The following is a 21,194-nucleotide window of genomic DNA, read 5'->3' as shown; positions in this document are numbered from 1 at the left end:
CAACATTCTTTGGTGTTCATAAAATGGTATATAAACCTACTTATTCTTTGATATTTCTATTTTATATAATTATAGATTGTGTATATTGATAATCTTCAATATATAGATATGTATGTATACATAAGGCTCCAGGAAAAAAAAGAGTTACATGTACAAATGGAAAATTCAACTCTTGAGTTGACAGTCGCTTATGATTCTCTCATATGGCTGCTTCATACTATATAGAACTCAAAGAAAAGATAAATTTCCAGCATTTCTTGGATATCAGCTTGATAAGCACCTTGAAAAGCCAGATGTATAACAAGAATGTAGTATTACATTTTAAGGGAAGAAGACAAGTGAATGACAAACATGGAAACAACTTGGTGTAACTTCTTTACCCTAACAAAGCAATTATTCACTTGCAAGAATTACCCAAAGTAAAAAAAATTTATTTTACAGAGTGGTTGTTTTTTTGTAATACATCAGAAACTGTAATGTTAAGCTTCCCTGTTCTTACTGATCCTCTCACATCAGTAACTGGAGTTTCTCTGCAATAATTTAGTTTACATTTAGAGTAGCAATACAGATGTTACTTAATGAATTTGTTATAATTAGAAACCAGTTTTATATACAGAAAATCCATAAATATAGAATTTTTATTCGTATTTACCCTAGGGCTATGCAAAAAATTGACTAAAAAGTTTTCATCTGGGTCTTGTAGTAAACATGTAAATACAGTATTTACAATGGAGAAACCTCTGACAGAAAGCAAACATAGAAGTAATTTTGGTCTTCACTAAAATCCATCATTTCATGTTCATGGTCGAAGCTGATGTAAAGTTTTCTAATTATACAAACTTTTAAGATTCTGTTAGACACATAATTCAAATAATTATTTTACTTGTACAATGAATGCTTCATTCATATTTAAATTTCCTTGAAGGGTATTTCTTGATCCAATTATAGGGAGCTCTTTTTCCCAAATATAGCAAAATGTTTCTGTACAATTTATATGCAATTTCTTTCCTTCTGGCAGCAATATTATAAATACTGAGTCATTTAATCTTCATTGCTCACACTCCAGGGTGAATTCTTGGGTTTATCACATTATGTAAGTACCATCTTTGTAGTATTTCATGGATTCCATTTGTTTTGTCATAGCCAGAATGTCATGAAATCCAGTACTTAGGCCAGACATATGTTGGAAGTATGCCTCTTTTTCCACTTGAATTGTTAAGTTGTTTACTCCAGCATCTTTCAGTATTCCTGTAACCTGTTATAAAAATCCATTTATTTTAAAGCATTCAGATTAATGCACTTGGTGTACAGGCCTTAAATAACTGATATCACATTTTTCAGTGCCAGATATTAAACCCAGAGCCTCATACATCTGAAATATGCACTCTATGATTAGAATAACATCCTCTGATAGGACAATTATAGAAAATAGCAGTAGTCAAAGATAAATGTTCAAAGTAATGTTTATTATTTAGTTTAAATGTTAGACCAACTATATTAGTTGATCTAGAAAGTTAATAAGTTACTGACCTGTCACTTAAAACAGAAAAAGAGGAAGGCTTGGGTGGGAGGTCAAATGATTAAAAAAAGAAAAAGACAGTAAAATAAAGAGAGTAAGAACAGCTATTGCTTCCAATATGGTATGCGAAAGATAATACAGGGGTTATGATCCTTATTTCCAATCTCTGTATCTGACAACTCTGCTGCCATTTTATTTATTTGTTTTCTGTCCACACTCAGGTTGATTCCTGGGGTTGTGCTCAGGAATCACTCCTGATAATGCCCGGATTGATCATATGGCATGCCATAGATTAACCTTGGGCTGAGCATATGCAAGACAAGCGTCCTACCCTCTGTCCTATGGCCCCCACCCCGGATTTTAGCATTTTTTTTTTTTTTTTGGTTTTTGGACCACACCTGGTGGTGCCCAGGGCTTACTGCTGCATCTGAGCTCAGGGATCACTCCTGGCAAGTCTCAGGAAATGATGTGTGGTGCTGGGGAACAGACGCAGATCGGCTGTGCGCAAGGCAAGTTCTGTATCCACTGTACCATCTCTACTGGGCTTAAATACTGTCTAATGTAAAACATCTAGATATGGAAACTTCTATTCTTGAATAGCTACAAGATTAATAATTTTAAATCTTAAATAATGATCGAACTATATAACTTAAAATGTATGAAATGTTTTTATGTATGTTATTTCAACTGAAATGGCTTTTTTTCTTTTTGGCCATGTCTAGTGGGGCTCAAGGGTTATTCCTGGCTTGGTGCTTGGCGGGATATCGATACGGGGATCGAACTCAGGGCTCTTGCAGATAAAGCTTGCTCTTAAGTCCACTGAGCCATCTTCTTGACCCCTGAAATAACTGTTGCCCATTTGTTTTGGGGCCATCACTTCTGGCAGTGCCTGGGGGACCAAACATGGTACTGGGCCAGCCTTGTGCAAGGCAAGCACCCTCATAGCTGTACTATCTCCCCAGCTAGAAATTACTTTGAAAACAAGAGACTCTTACCTGCTGTACTATTCTTTGCTCCAGCACATCAGATGTTACTTGTAAATGAATTGTTCCTGCCACAATATTGGCCGAATGACGCCAAAAGTGAGGGTCTCGGTAGGATATCAATCCTTCAATTTTCTGTATCTGTAAAATAAAACGATATAAAAAAGGACTTAAAACTATAAAGGACTTGAAGATTAATTTACTTAACACAAAGCACTCTCTACAGTTCAAGAACCACTACTCAGCAGATGTTAAGAAGAGAAAAAAAAAGATCGGATGTGGGAATGTGGCTCAAGAAGTGAATGATGTGTCTTGGATATATGAGGCCCCGGTTTTGGCACCGATGGACCCTGAGTCACCCCCAAACCCCGCCAGGCAACAAGAACAAAAAGCAATAACAAAGAGATGATAGATAATGAGAAGGGAATGAAGAGGGACAATTAGCTAAAGGTGTTTGAAAGTGGGGAGAAGCCAGAAATAGCCTGGTGGTGGTCAGGTGCATGCTATATACACATAATTCCTTCTAGGTGATAGGATAATGTCTGATTTCTGTAGTTTTCTACAATCTGAAGTTTTCTGTAATGGAAACCTATTCCGTGTACATTCCTGGCTTTGGGAGAATCAATACAGTGTCAGGGATCATACCGGGTTTGGCCCCCTACAAGACAAGTACCTATACTCCTAGTGTAACCTCAAAATACATTATTTCTGAAATGAAACTTTCAGTAGGAGATAGAAGTAGGAGAGCGAGCGTACGGGTGAGAAGAGCCTTGCACACTCCTGCCCTGTCTCATTCCCAGATCCACAGGCCCCCAGTGTTTTCCGTTCATTCCCCCAAATCACTGCTCTTTCTCGAGTTAGAGACTCATGACTTGTTGGGGCCAGAGAGATAGTACAAGGGATAAGGCACTGCCATGCACACAGCTGACCTGGGTTTGATCCTGAGCACTATCAGATGTGGCCTGAAAACAAAAGGGGAATTATGAATTCCGAGTCTTTGCCTGTTTCTATGTGCTGCAAATACTTTCTCCTGCGGCTGGAGCAATAGCACAGCGGGTAGGGCGTTTGCTTTGCACGCGGCTGACCCGGGTTCGATTCCCAGCATCCCATATGGTCCCCTGAGCACCGCCAGGAGTGATTCCTGAAGGCAGAGCCAGGAGTAACCCCTGTGCATTGCCGGGTGTGACCCAAAAAGCAAAAAAAAAAAAAAAAAAACAACCTTTCTCCTGACTTGTCTTCTGTATTTTCATACTTGCTAATAGAATTCTTTGCCTGTTAATAATTTCCAGTTGGTGCGTTGTTTTCCCCCTCCTGGTTAAGCTTCTGGTCTCACGATAAGTTGTTTTTTTTTTTTTTCCCCTTTTTGGGTCACACCTGGCGATGCACAAGGGTCACTCCTGGCTCTGCACTCAGCAATTACCCCTGGCGGTGCTCAGGGGACCATATGGGATGCTGGGAATCGAACCCGGGTCGGCCGCGTGCAAGGCAAACGCCCTACCCGCTGTGCTATCACTCCAGCCCCACGATAAGTTGTTTTTTTGTTTTGTTTTTGGGTCATACCCAGCATTGCACAGGGGTTACTCCTGGCTCATGCACTCAGGAATTGCTCCTGGCGGTTCTCAGGGGATCACATGGGATGCTGAGAATCAAACCCGGGTCAGCCGCATGCAAGGCAAACGCCCTACCTGCTGTACTATCTCTCCAGCCCCCTCTCACGATAAGTTTTAACTATTTCCACCAGAGTGAGTCATACAGAACCCTTACTTGTACTGAGAGGGTTAGATCATCACTTTGGGCAGGATTAACAGTCCGGGTTGGGCAGTGTATCTCTGGAGAAGCAGGAAAGCAAGGCCAGGGGTGCACATTTGGGTCTGAGGCTGGAGCCCCAGGGCCAGTGGTGGCCCGAGCTCAGCCTGGCCTTTCAGAGGGACTCCCAGATGCAGGGCGAGCAGCCTCTGCTCCTTGCTTTCCCTTTCAGCAAAGGCTCTCAACAGAGCCATGACTTCATTCTCAAGTGTCTCTGTGGCTGGTTTTGCTTCCTTCTGCAGGCCAGCAGTTAACAGCCCCATCACTGGTGGCCTCATTCCGCAGACGGCGGAGGAGATTCAGCTGTTTTCCTGTCCTGTGTGCCGCTGTTCTTTAGCAAGAATGCTAAGCAGAACACAGTTTTCCAACATTCTTCTCTTCCTGCTCTCAGAGAGTGGGTGGGCTCTTTGGGTTTCTATGTGTTGGGCAAAGAAATGTCACTCGTGTCTCTTTGGGAATCTGTTAAGATGTGGCCTCTGCAAAAGGCTGGAATGACAGCAAGAGAGACAGGAGGCGGTGCTTAGAGCAGCAGCCGTGCTGAGGAGGGGGCACGGGAGCCAGAGCAGCATTTGCCCCGACCTGGCACGTTACCCTCAAGTCAAAACAAACAAAAAAAGGGCTTTCCCCATCTCTGGGATGACAAATATTCCATTTTATTTTACAAGGGTTTTGTTTTGTTTTGGGGCCACACCTGGCTGTGCTCAGGGTTTACTCCTAGCTCTGTGCTCAGAATCAGTGCTAGGGACTCAAAGGCTGGGGATCAGACAAGGCAAACACCCTACTTGTTGCACTATCGTTCTGGCCCCTATTTTAGAAGCTTTGTACTTCTTGCCACTTCCAGATTCAGTCCCCTAGAAACTGTTACATACGGCCTAGAGGTACAGCTCTTATTTTCCCTCCTCCCTCCTCTGGGGCACAGGAGGTGGTGTGCACACGTGCCCACATGCTGGGACAGAGCATCAGGACTGTAGCCCCCAGAGACACTTGTGCTGGAGAGGAAACACAGTTGTGGTGCTGGGGGGGGGAACAAAAGGGGGATCCACTCTTCACATGGGAGGGGCTGGGGTTGCAACTCTTGGCCTCATGCCTACAGGGTGGGAGCTCAAGCACGGAGATATCTCTTGGCCTCTGCAGACACAGCTCCCCACTGACACCCCACCCGTTTCACCCTCCCATTCGTTTGCACCATCCAGGACAGTGCCAGGGTGGTCACTCCTGTGGGCCCTCCAGTCCCCTGAACCAGCCCCTGGGCCCTGAGGTACAGTGCTTCTTTCCCAACCCAGTTTGGCTGCACGCAAGGCAAATGCCCTACCGGCTGCCCTACTATTTTTCTGGCTGCAGATATGCTATTTTGAAAGAAAAAAAACTGTTAGAAACACGAGACGCAGTACCTTTTCTAGAGCGTTATGCAACTCCTTTTCACATTCTGGCGGCAGTCTCAGAAGCAGAATCTGACAGGCATCTTTAAGCAGTGGTATAACACTGAGGAATATTAATATAGCAATAAAGAGAGAACAGAGGGGGTCAGCAATAAACCACCCAAACTGCTCTATAAGAATTGTGGACACGATCACACCAACACTGCCAAGTGTGTCTGCCAAAACATGCAGAAATACACCTGCGAGAAATACACAAAAAACATTTAAAATGAAAGCACATTAAACTGATTTTATCCATTCTACACAAACGGTGCTAGGAACACACGAACAAAGTGCTAAGAACAGTGCCAAGGACCTGGCACTCTAATACAGACTGGGACTTCAAAACTGGTCAAATCCTGGTCACTGATCCTCTCCGACTGCTGGCTGCTTTCTTCTTGTGAAATTCTACCAGTACTTTATGAATCTTAGATGTTAACCCTTTATCAGTAGTGGACAAATATTCTTCTAGCCTGTGGCTTGTATTCTGGTCATCAATTCTTTGTGGTGCAGAAACTTCTGAGTTTGACATAACCCCATTTGTTTATCTTTGTTTCCTTCCATTAAGTTAGGTAATGGCACTGACTCATTGACTTCTTCCATTTTTGTCATAAAACAATAAAAATTTACTTGTCCTTTTATAATAAAAGCCATAATGGCATATTCAGTGTTTGCCTTGCAAGCAACACTTGTGCAACTATTATTGTAAAGTGATTCTATAATTAAAATAATTTAAAAATAAACATTTTGGGTGCTGGAGCATAGCCAGCAGGCAGGGCATTTGTCTTGCACATGGCTGACCCGGGTTTGATTCCCAGCATCCCACATGATCCCCCGAGCACTTCCAGGAGTAATTCCTGAGTGCATGAGCCAGGAGTAACCCCTGTGCATTGCCAGGTATGACCCAAAAAGCCAAAAAAAAAAAAAAAAAACCCACCAAAACAAACAAACAAACAAAAAAAAACCATTTTTGAACAAATGTGAATGTTTTCTTCATCAGATGACTTCAGATCTTTAATTTTAGCCACAGTTTCTGATGTTCAAACATACAATTCTACCAAAAACCCAGTACTTAATACAAATAAGCAGGGCCATTTCAGAATCCGGTGACAGATAAGACACTATTTGGCTAGTACTCACCTCTCATATTAGCATTCATGCCTCCGCCTGCAGATCCATGACTGTGACCGTGTCCATGGTCACTGTGTCCATGCGAATGGTGCGAGTGACTGTGGTCAGATGCGTGACAGCTTCCATGAGAAGCTCCGTGGGTATGGGTATGGGCGTGGCTAAAGGCACAGATACCAATAAGGTTTACTATCAGCCCTCCAACTGAGACTGGCTAGCAAAAGGAGAAAAGAAAATTTTTAATTCGTGATCAAAAATTAACTTGATGTTTAAAAATTACTGTATCACTTTTTCCTATTTATAGTAAAATTTAAGACCTTATGAACTAAATCCAAAGCTGAAAAATGTGAATTTTAAAATAAACATTTTAGGGGCTGGAGCAATAGCATAACGGGTAGGGCGCTTGCCTTGCACACGGTCGACCCGGGTTCGATTCCTAGCATCCTATATGGTCCCCTGAGCACCACCAGGAGTAATTCCTGAGTGCAGAGCCAGGAATAACCCCTGTGCATTGCTGGGTGTGACCCAAAAAAGCAAAAATAAAAAAAATAATAAAATACACATTTTAAGTATAAAACCAAAGTATAAAAAAATATTTGGTGGAGGGAAATAATATATATTTTTTAAGAAATTAAAATTCACCAGTGTGGGGGAGGAGAGTAAGATGAAGGGGAGGGGCTGGAGTGATAGCACAGCAGGTAGGGCATTTGCCCTGAATGTGGCCGACTCAGGTTCGATTCCCAGCATCCCATATGGTCCCCTGAGCACCACCAGGAGTGATTCCTGAGTGCATGAGCCAGGAGTAACCTCTCTGCATCTCTGGGTGTGACCCAAAAAGCCAAAAAAGAAATTAAAAGAAGACAAAGTGGAGGAGGAGGAGAAGAAGCACCGCGCCAGGAGTAAGCCTTGGACATGGCTGAATGTGGCCCCCCTTCCCCGAAAAAGAAACTGAAATTCAATATGTATTTTCAAAATGTAGCATCATGGGCCAGGGAGACAGTTCAGAGGGCTAGAGCAAATGCTATGCAGCAGAAGGCTCATGCTTGATCCCTAATACTACACAATACCCCCCCTCCCCCCCCAAGCCCTAAGCTGAGGTAGCTCCTGAGCACCATCAAGTGTGGCCCCAAATCAAACAGAACTAAAAAGCCCTAGAATGTTAACTCCAAAACTATTTTACTAGTATGTTTTCACCAACAAGACAAGTAACTACTTTTAGTGGTTCAACTAATTTCTCATTTCCTTCTGTATGCTAGATGCTAAACTTCAAGATTAATGATATACTCTTGAGTTTATGAAGATACTTTGCATATCTTAATTGTGAAGGAATAACAACAATTAAACCTCAATGTTACTTTAAAAAGAAGTACAAGATACAATGAGAATGTTGAGAAAGAGAAACATGGCCCACTTAAAAGGGAAAATAAAGGAAAATATCTCTCTAGAAGAAAACTTTGGGTCTTAGATAAGATGAAAGAAAGGCAGGAGTAAGGAAAAGACATGCCAGCAGACATGTAAAGGTCTGCAGGTACAGGAAGATGATTCAAGATTTCTATGGAACTAATACAATGAAGCAAACACTGTATCACCGTCTTCCTGTTGTTCATTGATTTACTCAAGTGGGCACCAGTAATGTCTCCATTGGGAGACTTGTTACTGTTTTTGGCATATCGAGTACGCCATGGGTACTTGCCAGGCTCTGCCATGCAGGTGGGATACTCTCGGTAGCTTACCGGGCTTTCCAAGAGGAACAGAGGAATCGAACCCGGGTGGGCCACGTGCAAGGCAAACGCCCTACCCACTGTGCTATCGCTCCAGTCCATATTGAAGCAAAGTCGGGGCTGGAGCGATAACACAGCGGGTAGGGAGTTTGCCTTGCACATGGCCGACCCGGGTTCGATTCCTAGCATCCCATATGGTCCCCTGAGCATCGGCAGGAATAATTCCTGAATGCAGAGCCAAGAGTAACCCCTGTGCATTGCTGGGTGTGACCCAAAAAGAAAAAAAATAATAGCCCAGCAACATAATGAAGCAAAGTCTCTAAAATTATTGTATTTTTACAACTATTGCTAAGTTTATTAATTCTATCATTTTATTAATAAAAAACAACCTTCAAACAAAAACATTTGATAAATCAGAAATCTGTATGTTTTAGAATATGATCTAATATTTAGACTAGTGAAATATAGTAAGGGATTATTTTTGAGTCAGCACTATAAAATTGTAAGTAACAAGACTAAAATATTTAGCTTATATTTAAGTAAATTATAAGCCTTCTAGATAGCTATAATAACTATAGCTATATTTATACTTGAGCACGGAAAATATTATAAACAGAAACTCAGAGAGGAAAATATGACTTACTGTTAACATGTGTGTGTCTAATTCTGGAGGATCAATTAATCTAGTCACTGACTCCATAAACACAAAGAAAGCTATTACCATTAGAAAAAGTCCATTAATAAATCCAGAAAGAATTTCTATTCTTCCATACCTAAAAATATAAGATATATTTTTAGAAAAGAAAAATAACAAATATTTTAGAAGAATAAAATGATCACTAGTGAGGCAACAAGTAGATATTCATGTACATATGCAGTAAAGTCTTTAAAAAAAAAAATCACTGAAATTCTAAACAGCTTTGAGTTTGATCCCTGGAACTACAGCAGGTACTGAGCACAGTCCCAACACCTCTTTTTATTATTTTTGATGTATCTGGGTCATACCCAGTGATGCTCAGGGCTTATTCCTGGCTCTGTGCTCAGGAGTCCCTCCTGGCAGTGCTCAGTGGACTATCCAGGATGCTGGGAATCGAACCAGTGCCAGTTTCAGACAAGGCAAGCACATTACGCGCCGTACTATCCCTCTGGCCCCCTAGTGCCTATTCTGCTTATGCTTTGCTGCTCCGTGGTCTGTGATCCTAGCACAAGTGATACTTATCTGCACCCCAGCCAGGAGTGTGTGAGCAAAGAAACTGCAAATGGTGTGCGCCCTCTGCAAGCGTTACAACTAAAAAGCCAAGTGAAGGCCAGAGCAATAACACAGTGGGTAGAGCCCTTGCTTTGTGCATGGCCCACCCGGGCTCAATCCCTGGAACCCAAATTGGTCCCCCGAGGCCTGCTAGGAGTGATTCCTGAGCCAGGAGTAAGCCCTGAGTGCCACTGGGTATGGCCCCTAAAAACCAAAACCACCACAACAAAAAGCTAAGTGAAAGCTGGGTGAGGAAGTGTGACCCCTGGAGAGCAGTGATAATAAGCAGAAGATAAGCAGTCAGACCCCCTTTGAGCTCCTATACCAGTACCAGGAAGCTCATCTTTCTTCCAGAATAGGAATAACTAAAATTTATCCATCTGCTTAAAGTACATCTCACCAAAATCAGAGTTTTTAATATGTTAAGTCTAATTACTCAATGAGATATTATTTTAGGATCAGCCATTTCAAAGTCTGCACAGTTTAACAGCAATGATGTAAATAACATTCTTTTTTGTTGTTTTTGGGCCACACCCAACAATGCTCAGAGATTACTCCTGGTTCTGCACTCAGGGGTCACTTCTGGTGGGGCTCCACTATACAGAATGCCGGGGACCCAATGTGGACCAGACACGTGCAAGGCAAGTGCTCTACCTGCTGAACTATCGCTCTAGCCTCAACACTGTACATGCTACCACTTCAAATAAATATGCTGGGAAAGGAGCAGAACATTCACCTGATTTTTGCTCCTTGCCTGAATGATTTTCCATGGGATATGATCTTGAAATAAAAGCCACTCAGCATTTATTAGATGCCTGGTTCATTTCCACTTATCTACTTATCTTGTACAAAAATGAAGGTCTAAAATTTGTTTATATTAAAAATAATACAATTTTTATTATGAAGATGGAATCTTCTGTGAAGACTCTGTTATATCACCTGGATCATCCATGTACCCACCCGTAGGAGAATATTCGTGTAGCTTTCCATCGACTCATGAGGGCGGCAAAAAGCCCCATGACTAAAGCAGAGCAGTCAAAGAGCATGTGAAATCCATCTGAGATCAGACCAAGACTGTTGGTCAATACGCCATAAAATAATTCCACAAAGGTGAAAAGCTGCAATGTTTGGAAAAGAGAGGGATGGAATGCATTGAGAAACACTATTTGAATATAATTCATCAGAATTTAAACTATTAATTATCCAAACCTTACCTGAAGCTATAAGTACCCATTAACTGGTAACTATACTAGAAACTTATATAACAAACCATAAGAAACCGATAAGCTGAATCAGGTTACTTCCATCTTAGAACTATTTAAGAGAAGATAGGTTTTAAAAACATGTCTGTGGAGGGCGAGGGGGCGGGGGGTGGGGATGGGATGAATGTCCACAGAACACAATAAACTGGTGTATAAAAGGTTAGCATTCTACCAGACCTTCGAGACAGTGCAACGGCTTCTAAGCACTGCTGAACCCATGAGCACAGAGCCAGATTTATGGCCTGAGCACTGCTGAGTGTGACCTTCAAACCCTTACTCTTCTTTTCCCACCACCAACAAAAAAGTTGGGATTCTGGGCTATAGTGGTATTTTAATTTAATGTCTTTTGTTTGTTGTCTGTCTGGCTCACTCCTGGCTCTCCAGTCGGAGATTGCTCCTGATGGGTTCAGGGGACCATGTGGCCGGGGAACAAACCTGGATCAGCTGCATGCAAGGCAGGTGCCATGCTGGCTGTACTACCACTGTAGTTGCTCTGTTCAACCCCTTAATCTTATTTCTTAGCACACTTAGGGAGCTATGTTAATAGCAGAGCATCATCCTTAGTTATGAAAGGGGTATTTCTTTAGGAGCAGATGAAAGTTTCTAGAAGCTGCTGTATTTACTGATATGAAATAACACAATAAAACAATGTTTTTGAAAGAACTCAAGCTGTTTTGCTTAGTCTTTTTTTTTGCTTTTGCTTTTGCTTTTTGGGTCACACCCAGCAATGCACAGGGGTTACTCCTTGCTCTACAGTCGAAATACTCCTGGTGGTGCTCAAGAGACCCTATGGGATGCTGGGAATTGAACCCGGGTCGGCCGCATGCAAGGCAAATGCCCTACCCACTGTGCTATCACTCCAGCCCCTGTTTTGCTTAGTCTTAATATGATTCTGTGATCTTTCTACTAATTAAAGAAACTATAATGAGCATCTCTAGTTATTAGAAATCTGAGAATTAACTAAAATTATACAACAGAACTGCTAAAAGATTAAGCTTTTAAGATATGTCACTAATAGTTAAAAATCTTACCAGATTCAAGCACAAGAAGTAAAATATCTGCCTGGAGTCATTCTCCTCAAGAATCTGTTTAAGTGATTCCTTAATAAACCTAGGGATGGACTGGGAGCTATGCTGAAAAGCATCACCCATGAAGTTATAGAGAGGTGTTCCTTCAGGAGAATATCCAATGAGGGTACCTTTCTGTCCTCTCTTTGAGGGAGATGATAAAATGTTGGCAGCTAGAGAGAGAGTTAAGAGACAAAACAGAACATTATCATAAAACTTTTTAGAGTTTCAGCCACCAAAACCAACAATGAACCAATTCCCCAAACAAGTAAATAACTGGAACATCAGATGCAACAGGAGAGCCGTACTGAGGGGAGGGCCACTTACCCAAAATAAAGAACACAGCGCTCACGACCACCCCTCCAGACACAACGTGCTCCGTGCTCTCCTGGTGCGCGGCTCTGTTCATAGCCCGAAGCTGATCTGTTATTGGATGTGTCCAAAAATTTCCAAAAAGGAGAGCACTAATAAAAATGGGAAAGGATCCATAGCGGGCACATTTGGAAACTTCCATTTTGATGGAGCAAATGGAATCGACATAGAAATCCAGGATCATGACAAAAAAGATAACCGTTGTGAAAGGCATAATGAGAGAAAACCAAGACTCGACTTTACTCTAGAAATTAACAACAAACAAACAAACAAAAACCAACAGAAATTGTCAATACTATTTGGGTATAAAATTCACATCTTATAAGATGTTTTACTTAAACCTTTATGTATAAATAGTCTCATGATTCAGTATGATTTACAAAATGCCAAACATAAGCTATGATACGTTGGGGCATATTTTTTCAGTATCCCCCAGACAGCTTAAAAACAAAAGCATGATTGTCTAATAATTTTGTAGGTACCAGGAGACCCATAATCCCCATAATCACTGTGCCTAATTCATAATAGGTAATAAATTATTTCTTCAGCTGATTCCATTCTTATGAGCCAGAAAAATGGAAACAACATATAAGTATAATGCTGCTTGATTTGAATTTTTTCTTTTCCTTTTTTTTTTTTGGGTCACACCCAGCGATGTATAGGGGTTACTCCTGGCTCATGCACTCAGGAATTACTCCTGGTGGTGCTCAGGGGACCATATGGGATGCTGGGAATGAACCCGGGTCAGCCATGTGCAAGACAAACGCCCTACCTGCTGGCTATCGCTCCAGCCCCTCCTTTTTTTTTGTGGAGGGGGATGTTAGAGGAAATTTGGGCTATACCCAACACTGCTCAGGGCTTACTCTGGGCTCAGGAATCACTTCCGGTGGAGCTCAGGGGACTGTCTGTGGTACAGGGATTAAACCTTGGCAAGCCACATAACAAGGCAAGTAAGCACCCTACCTGCTGCACCATCCCTCCTGCCCCTGTATTTTCTATCAACAACAAAATAAGAGTTGGAGAGCTAGCTCAATAGACTGGAGTGTATACTTTAGGTGAAGGCAGTCTGGTTTCAATCTCCAGCAACACACGGTCCCCAAACACCCACTGGGAGCAACCTCCAGGTACCTGGGGGGGAGGGGTGTGACCCAAAAGCCCCAAAAAAAACCCCAAAAAACCTTACAAAAATTTATTTAATTACAAAAAAGGGGAAAAAGCAATGACAATAAGACTCTAGCAATCTTAAACTGAAGAAACAATATACTGAGTAAACGATTTAAGTGATATTTTACTTATTACCAGTAAATTTCTGCACTTACCTCAGTTGTCACAGAAAGAACAATGACCCATGGGCATAAGAGAAACACAGAAACAAGATGGGATAAAGCCTGAAGACGTTTGGCTCCACCAATGTCTATAGAGAGCTTTCTGGAAGCTGTGTGGAAACCAACTTTACAACACAAAGCCAGTACTAGCAGCAAGACTCCACCCTATGGTAAAAGGGAGTAAGTTTCATTAGAAAGACACGTTCAAAAACCCATCCTCATATACTTAATATATATATATATATTTTTTTTGCTTTTTGGGTCACACCCAGCGATGCTCAGGGGTTACTCCTGGCTTTGCACTCAGGAATTACTCCTGGCGGTGCTTGGGGGACCATATGGGATGCCGGGGATCGAACCCGGGTTGGCCGCGTGCAAGGCAAACGCCCTACCCGCTGTGCTATCGCTCCGGCCCCCATACTTAATATTTGAAAAAATGTAACTTTTTTTCCCATATCAAATTACCAATAGCATGAAGTATTATGTATTTACGGATGGCTTATTTTTAATGCACTTCCAAAGTGCTTTTGATTATGTTAGCAACAGAGAAAAGCACGTACCTTGTGATCTGCCACGCCCAAGAAAGCAATGGCCGTGTACAGCATGTGAGTCAGAGCACTGTCATGATGTCCTTCGGCTAAGGGAGAGTTAGAGTGAAGGAAAAAGACCCCAAATGTTAACTCTGAGAAAATAAAGTGAAATTTATCAGCTATACAGGCGGGGTGGGGGGCTGGGGAGGTAGGGGGTGAGGGGAGGTTTACTGTGGTTCTTGGTGGTGGAATATAATATGTGCACTGGTGAAGGGATGGGTGTTTGAGCATTGTGTAACAGAGACTTAAGCATGAAAGCTTTGTGACTTTTCACATGGTGATTCAATTAAAAAAAAAAAGTTAACTCTGAATCTTTCTGAAATTTTTTCACCTGGAGATGACTATGGTCTAGTCTGGGGTTTGCAAATGTGACTATGCTCAATAACATTTTTCCCTTAAAAACAAAATAACCTTGGGACATTTATCAATTGGATAAGCCTGGTTATCTTTTTGTTGGCTCCTAAGCAATTATACTAGTTGCTAAGACACGGTTGCTCAACTTTTGCAATTAACTTCAAAATGACATACAGAGCACACATATGCAGGACTAAGGGACAGGGGCAAGGACAATCCTGAGGTCACTACTATACAATGGAATTAAGGCTGTCCTTCTTGGAGGACAGAAGATCAGCTGTAAATCTGCTTCTAAATAATCAATCAAAAAGTACCATCACAGTTAAAAAGAGCAGGACAGGGAATAGTAATACGAGTAAGCTGGAGTTACGCATAGTTATCTCACCTCTTTAATTTAATTTGCTTTTGCGCCACACCTGGGCAATGTTCAAGGGTTACTCCTGGCAAGGCTGGGGATCATATGATAGATATGCCAGGGATCAAACCCGGGTTGACCCAGGTTGTGCAGAGCAATGCCTTACCTGCTGTACTATCTCTCCGGCCCCACATCTTAAATTTTAACATTATAAATTATTTTCAGTTAATTAACAGGTTAGAGGGCAGGAATACCAGTAACCAGAATAATCAAATCTGGCATTCTGATTACACTGAATGAAAGCATGCAGGTGAAAAAAAGTAGATGAAAAAAAGAAAAAGGCATGTCTGTAGAATACAAGTACACATATTTAATTGCAAAGAGAATGAGGACTGAACCAGAAATAATTTAGATCAAGAGTGTGCATTTAAAAAAAAAAAAAAAAAAGAGTGTGCATTTCACTTCCAGGAATCAGAACTTTTTACTTCAGGTATAAAGATGCCAAAGGCTTTTCATTTACCCTCAATAAAAAGTTCGTACTTATTAATCACCACTAATTTCTAAAAAGAACATTTAAGAGAGTAAATTGATTTTGTTTTGTGGCAAATTATCTATTTTCTTTTTCCTTCTTTTTTATTAACACCAGAACAATCTAAAATATTTTTTATTACCCCTAAATTTGGAGTGCTACAGAAAGTATCAAGATACTATATTTAATTTATAATTTTTTTTCATTATTTGAATACCAACTTGGTGATACTGAGCTATAGCAGGCTCATTCATGGATGATAATTTAATGCAATCAGTCTGTTTTTCTGTATTCTTCCATTCTTCTATTTTTCTGCACTGTATTATAAAAGGATACGGTGTTCAGCCATCTTAGCCATGAGGTCATCATTGTCGAAAAGCAACAGGCAGATCACAGCAATAATGAAAAAAGTAGCCCCTCTTGTCTGAAAATAAAGAAAATACACTCAGAAAGGTTTTTTAAAAGAATTGATTTTAAAAAATAAAAAAACCAAAAAAAAAAAACCAAAAAAAAATTGATTTTAAAGACCATGAGAATATAAAATACTAAAGAAAAATATTTTTTTTTTTTTTTTTGCTTTTTGGGTCACACCTGGCGATGCACAGGGGTTATTCCTGGCTCTACACTCAGGAATTACCCCTGGCCGTGCTTAGGGGACCATATGGGATGCTGGGATTTGAATCCGGGTCGGCCGCGTGCAAGGCAAACGCCCTACCCGCTGTCCTATCGCTCCAGCCCCAAAAGGAAAATATTTTTTAGTTAAAAAACTACCTAACATTAAAGTTCTAATACTATAGCACTGTAGCACTGTCCTGGCTCGAGCGGGCACCAGTAATGTTTACATTGTGAGACTTTTTGTTACTGTTTCTGGCATATCGAATATGCCACGAGTATCTTGCCAGGCTCTGCCACGTTGATGAGATACTTCCGGTAGCTTGTTGGACTCTCCGAGAGGGACGGAGGAATCAAACTGGGTCGGCCACATGCAAGGCAAAACTATCAAAAAAAAATAATAACACTGTACAAGTTAACAATAATATTTACATATAAGAGCTCCAATATATTTTGTGGATATTTAAAGGGACAGAGTAACTGGGTCACAGAGCTTAGTGGGCTGGTGTGCAAGCTTTGCATGAGGGGCTTGGGTTTGATCCCTGGTATTGCGGGGTCCCTGGAGTACTGCTTGAATATGGTACCCTGAAACAAAAACAAACAAAATTCCAAAAAACCCAACTAAGCAAGGGATATATGGAGCTATTTTTGCAACTTTTAAGGAATATATAATTTCAAAATTTAAAGTAAAAACCAGGGCTGAAGAGACACTACAGGAGAGAAGGCACCGCCTTGCACACTGCTGATCTCGTTGGATCCCAGCACTACATATGGTCCCCTGAGCGGCACCAGGCGAGAGCCCTTAGCAAAGAGCCAGGAGTAAGCCCTGAGCACTGCTGGGTGTGGTCCAACATCCCTCTCCAAAAAAAAAGTCACAACCAAAAGAGCTGTAAGAAAATGATAAAATGAACAATAACAAAAAGTCCTGTATCCTTTTAAATGCTAAATTATACTGCTTGGGATAAATTTTTTTGCTTGTGACTAATAATGGAAAATTCTACCTTTGCTGGTCCTCCTCCAGAACTGGTGAACAAAACACTAAGTAGTGAGATGACAACAATATCACTGTGTTCAAAAAGCAGCAGAGTCCTACAAAAAAAAAAAAAGCCCAACATTATCTTTCACGAGATACACCTAATTTTTATCAGGAAAACAAATAAATTAGAGTTAAACAAAAATTTCCCCTGATTTCATAAAACATTATGGGAATAATAAACAGGTACAACTGATTAGAAAATATTTTGGCATTACCTACCTAGAAAGCTAGCACTACTATACCACCAATATTATTGATGGGATTACATCACAGATTATCATGTGTGTGTATACAGGAAACACTTGCAAGACTGCTGCAGTAGCACTGTTCGAAGGAGCCCCAAACTAGAGACATAAATGCCCATAGATGCAGTGTGTGTGTGTGTGTGCGTGTGTGTGTGTGTATGTATGTGCGCTGTGAGCATATATACACAGCTAAACTACATGCATTAAAATAGGTAAATCTCAAACACACATTGAATGCAAAGAATGCTGTAGAAAAATATATGCAATGTAACTATAAGGTGAGAAACTTACAAAGTTAAATACTAAAAAGATAATGTGCAGATGTGGTAAAACTATAAAGAAAACGATAATGAAAACTATATATGCTCGCTATTACCTAATGATAGGGGAGATATGTAAGTTTTCAAAGATACTGGTAAGGTTTTTTCCTTTGGGGAGTTGAATACAGTAGGGTTAATTATTATCAAAAACGTATCTAGTCAGAGTTACTCTTTAAAAAAGTTTATTTTTGGTTTCTGGGACACCATTAGTGGTGCTCAGGTCTACTTTAGTACCTAGAATGAGATTCTTGAGAACATCCTTCATTTTATTCTGAACCTCCTGCTCACAATTCCCTCTGCTCGTCAAAGGCAAGACCCCTTTCCCGTATACTTCTAGGCAATAAGCAAAACTCACTGGAGACGGAAAACATCAAAACGCAACTATGAACAGTTACATGTTACAGCTCCTTTTAAAGGAAGAGGCTCTTTATCACTGTCCCATTGAACTGACCCCTTTATACAAAAACATGACACCAAGCACATCTAGAGGAATGTGAAATGTGAGTCAACTGCTCCTTCCTGGCTGGTCTGAAATAACCCCGGCTGGGTGACGGCACGTGCTTCCACTGCCGCCTCCAAGCACTGACTCAGGGATGAGGCCCAGGCCTGGCCCCTTCCCAGTGCCGTAGCTGGTGCCCCTGGCCTGCCCCGTCCTCCCTGGCCTTGGTTTCTGCATCTCTATACTCATGGTTACAACAGATTCCTAGACTGCGCTCTGCTTGGAACATTCACCGAGAATGTGGGTTTTGTTCTGTCGCGGTCCATAGGCAAAGCACTCGAGCTATTCGTTTTTGGCTCAGTGGCTGGAGCGACTCCCAGTCACGCGTGGGGACCGTGTGGTGCTGGTGACGGAACCCGGGCTCTCTCCTGCGTGCAGCCCTTTGAACTGTCTTCCCCATCCTGAGTTAATTCAGCTTTAATCTGATGACTGACACACTATTTCCAAGACATTTATTTAATATCAAATGTCATTTACAATCAAGACATGTACTTAGAAAAATACCCTAAAAAAAGAAAGATTTTGCTTTCTTCTTTATTGATTTATTTTCTTTACCAAGTTTAACCTTTTTATTTCTAAAATCAGCCACTAAAACAGAATACCAATGATAAAAAGTAAATCTCTTAGACTACAAATTTTGTGAAACTCAGTGAATTCAAATGAGTGAAACAGCTATAACATTACCAACAATACACGAGTGGATTCATCAGAGCTGCTCTAAAAACTCTATTTACACCTATTTGCTGAGTTATAGCCAATGCTATGGAAGTGACACTGGCATGTAATCTGACATGTGTAATATCAAAAGAGAACAAAGGTAATATTAAAAATAAATATAATCAAAATATGCACTTTAATTTACCTTAATGGTCCACAAAGAGTAAGGCCAAAAAACCACAGGAGAGAAATGATACACCCAGCAACTGCATGTTTAAATATTTTGATCCACTATAAATAAAAAGACACAACAGCAACCAAAAATTCAGTCATATACAGATATATGCTCTGGTAAATATCTCAAAATCTTCAATAAGAGACATAGGTAAAGATAATAATAACACACATTTAAAAGGCTAAATAATGACATTCTAAAGCAAAAGAAAAAAAAGTTAGGAGTCCATAAAATTTAGGTTTGCATGATAGTGTTAGATGCTGGAATGTTTTCTTTCTCCCATCCCCCTGCCCCCCTTTTTCAGTCCAGGCATTGAGCCCAGCTGCCCAGATGGAGTATGTGGTCTCCACGGAGTCACATCTCTGACCCTTTCCTACTGAACACTCTTCCCTAAAATCATCTGCATCCGAGCTTGGGGTGCCTAGTATCTCTTCCTTTATTCTATCCTTCTCTGGTCCCCACAACCCATGCCTCTCTGTTCCTCCCTCTGTTCTACATTCTCCTTAGAATTAGAATCTTCTTTTGGTAAAACTTTTTTTTTTAAGTTCCTGGGCCACAATGGCAATGCTCAGGGCTTACTCCCGTCTCTAGAAATCCATCCCAGCAGGGCTTGGGGACTGTATGGGGTCCTGGAGATCAAACTGGGGTTGACCACGTGCAGGGAAAATGCCCTACCAACTGTACTACTGTTCTAGACCTCTATTTACTTCATGAAAATAGCTAAAATTTCTCTTTTCCATCAGTTTCTTTTTTCTTTTTTTTTTTGTTTTTGCTTTTTGGGTCACACCTGGCGATGCTCAGGAGTTACTCCTGGCTCTGCACTCAGGAATCACTTCTGGCGGTGCTCGGGGGACCATATGGGATGCTGGAAATCGAACCCGGGTCGGCTGTGTGCAAGGCAAACACCCTACCTGCTGTGCTATCGCTCCAGCCCCTAGTTTTTACTAGTTTTCTAATAAAAGCACGTATTAGTCTTTAAATCTTCTCCCTTCAACCACAATCAGGGCTTTGAGCATTTGAAGAGAAACAGCTGAAGGAGCATAATTATGAATGCTAGGCCAGAGAGTACAGAGGATGAGGCACTCACTCAGCACTTGTGACTGGCCGAGTCCCCAGGGTTCCCTCACTACTCCCCAGGGTGACTCCAGAGCTCTGAGCCACGAGTAACCCAACCTCCTCTCCCCAAACAAATTAACCCTATTTTCCAAGATGCTCTTGTCTTTAAAATAGAGATACTTAGATCTGTTGTTTTAATAAAAATAAAACTGTGTTTCTAAGCTGTGGCATACATGAAACAAAGAGCAGGATATAATGACTGTCCAAAGAGATGACTGTGCAGGGTACTTCTGGTAAAAATCCCAAATCTGGGGCTGGATCGACAGCACAGCAGGTAGGGCATTTGCCTTGCACACGGCCAGCCCGGGTTTGATTCCCAGTATCCCATATGGTCCCCTGAGCACTGTCTGGGGTAATTCCTGAGTGCAGAGCCAGGAATAACCCCCGTGCATCGCCGGGTGTGACCCAAAAAAAGAAAAAAAAAAATCCCAAATCTGAAATACTCGAAGGGAATGGTAATGGTTAAGTGTGAGAGGTAGTCCATAGTTTACTCACTACATGATTTTATATGTATTAGAATTTTCTTTACTGTTCCATTAGAAAGATATATTCCCTGCCTGTTTTACAGGTGAAAAAGCAGAAAAATCTGCCAGAAGTAAGAGTAAATGGGACGTATAATATGAATTTTTGTGACTGCAGAAACCTCTCTCTTCCTCCAATCTAAACAAATATTTATCATAGTTTAAATAACAGGGTTACCATTGTTCATGCTTATGATTTTGGTAGACAAAGTTACTTATGGCACCTTCACTACACCCAAAATGCCCAGGGCCCTCCATCACTGTCCTGTCCCTTC

At 41.2% G+C, this 21,194-nt stretch overlaps 1 protein-coding gene across 1 annotated transcript in view; it reads right to left on the bottom strand.

Annotated features, from left to right (window-relative positions):
- Positions 1–415: 415 nt before the first annotated feature.
- The window catches only part of SLC30A5 (solute carrier family 30 member 5), a 33,107-nt gene continuing 12,328 nt past the window's right edge, over positions 416–21,194 (bottom strand). The window contains exons 4-16 of the mRNA XM_055118160.1: positions 19,253–19,338; positions 17,292–17,379; positions 16,015–16,102; positions 14,411–14,487; positions 13,845–14,015; positions 12,481–12,769; positions 12,118–12,326; positions 10,785–10,942; positions 9,219–9,348; positions 6,867–7,068; positions 5,700–5,926; positions 2,515–2,643; positions 416–1,255 (exon numbers count right to left, since the gene is read on the bottom strand). Of these exons, the coding sequence (XP_054974135.1) occupies positions 1,085–1,255; positions 2,515–2,643; positions 5,700–5,926; positions 6,867–7,068; positions 9,219–9,348; positions 10,785–10,942; positions 12,118–12,326; positions 12,481–12,769; positions 13,845–14,015; positions 14,411–14,487; positions 16,015–16,102; positions 17,292–17,379; positions 19,253–19,338 (2,025 nt within the window). The 3' untranslated portion in view covers positions 416–1,084. The remainder of the gene's footprint in view (positions 1,256–2,514; positions 2,644–5,699; positions 5,927–6,866; positions 7,069–9,218; positions 9,349–10,784; positions 10,943–12,117; positions 12,327–12,480; positions 12,770–13,844; positions 14,016–14,410; positions 14,488–16,014; positions 16,103–17,291; positions 17,380–19,252; positions 19,339–21,194) is intronic.

Source organism: Sorex araneus, chromosome 1, assembly GCF_027595985.1.
Source record: "Sorex araneus isolate mSorAra2 chromosome 1, mSorAra2.pri, whole genome shotgun sequence".
Taxonomy (NCBI): Eukaryota; Metazoa; Chordata; class Mammalia; order Eulipotyphla; family Soricidae; genus Sorex; species Sorex araneus.
The sequence above is the reverse complement of the archived record's forward strand: the minus strand, read 5'-3'. Positions and strand labels throughout refer to the sequence as shown.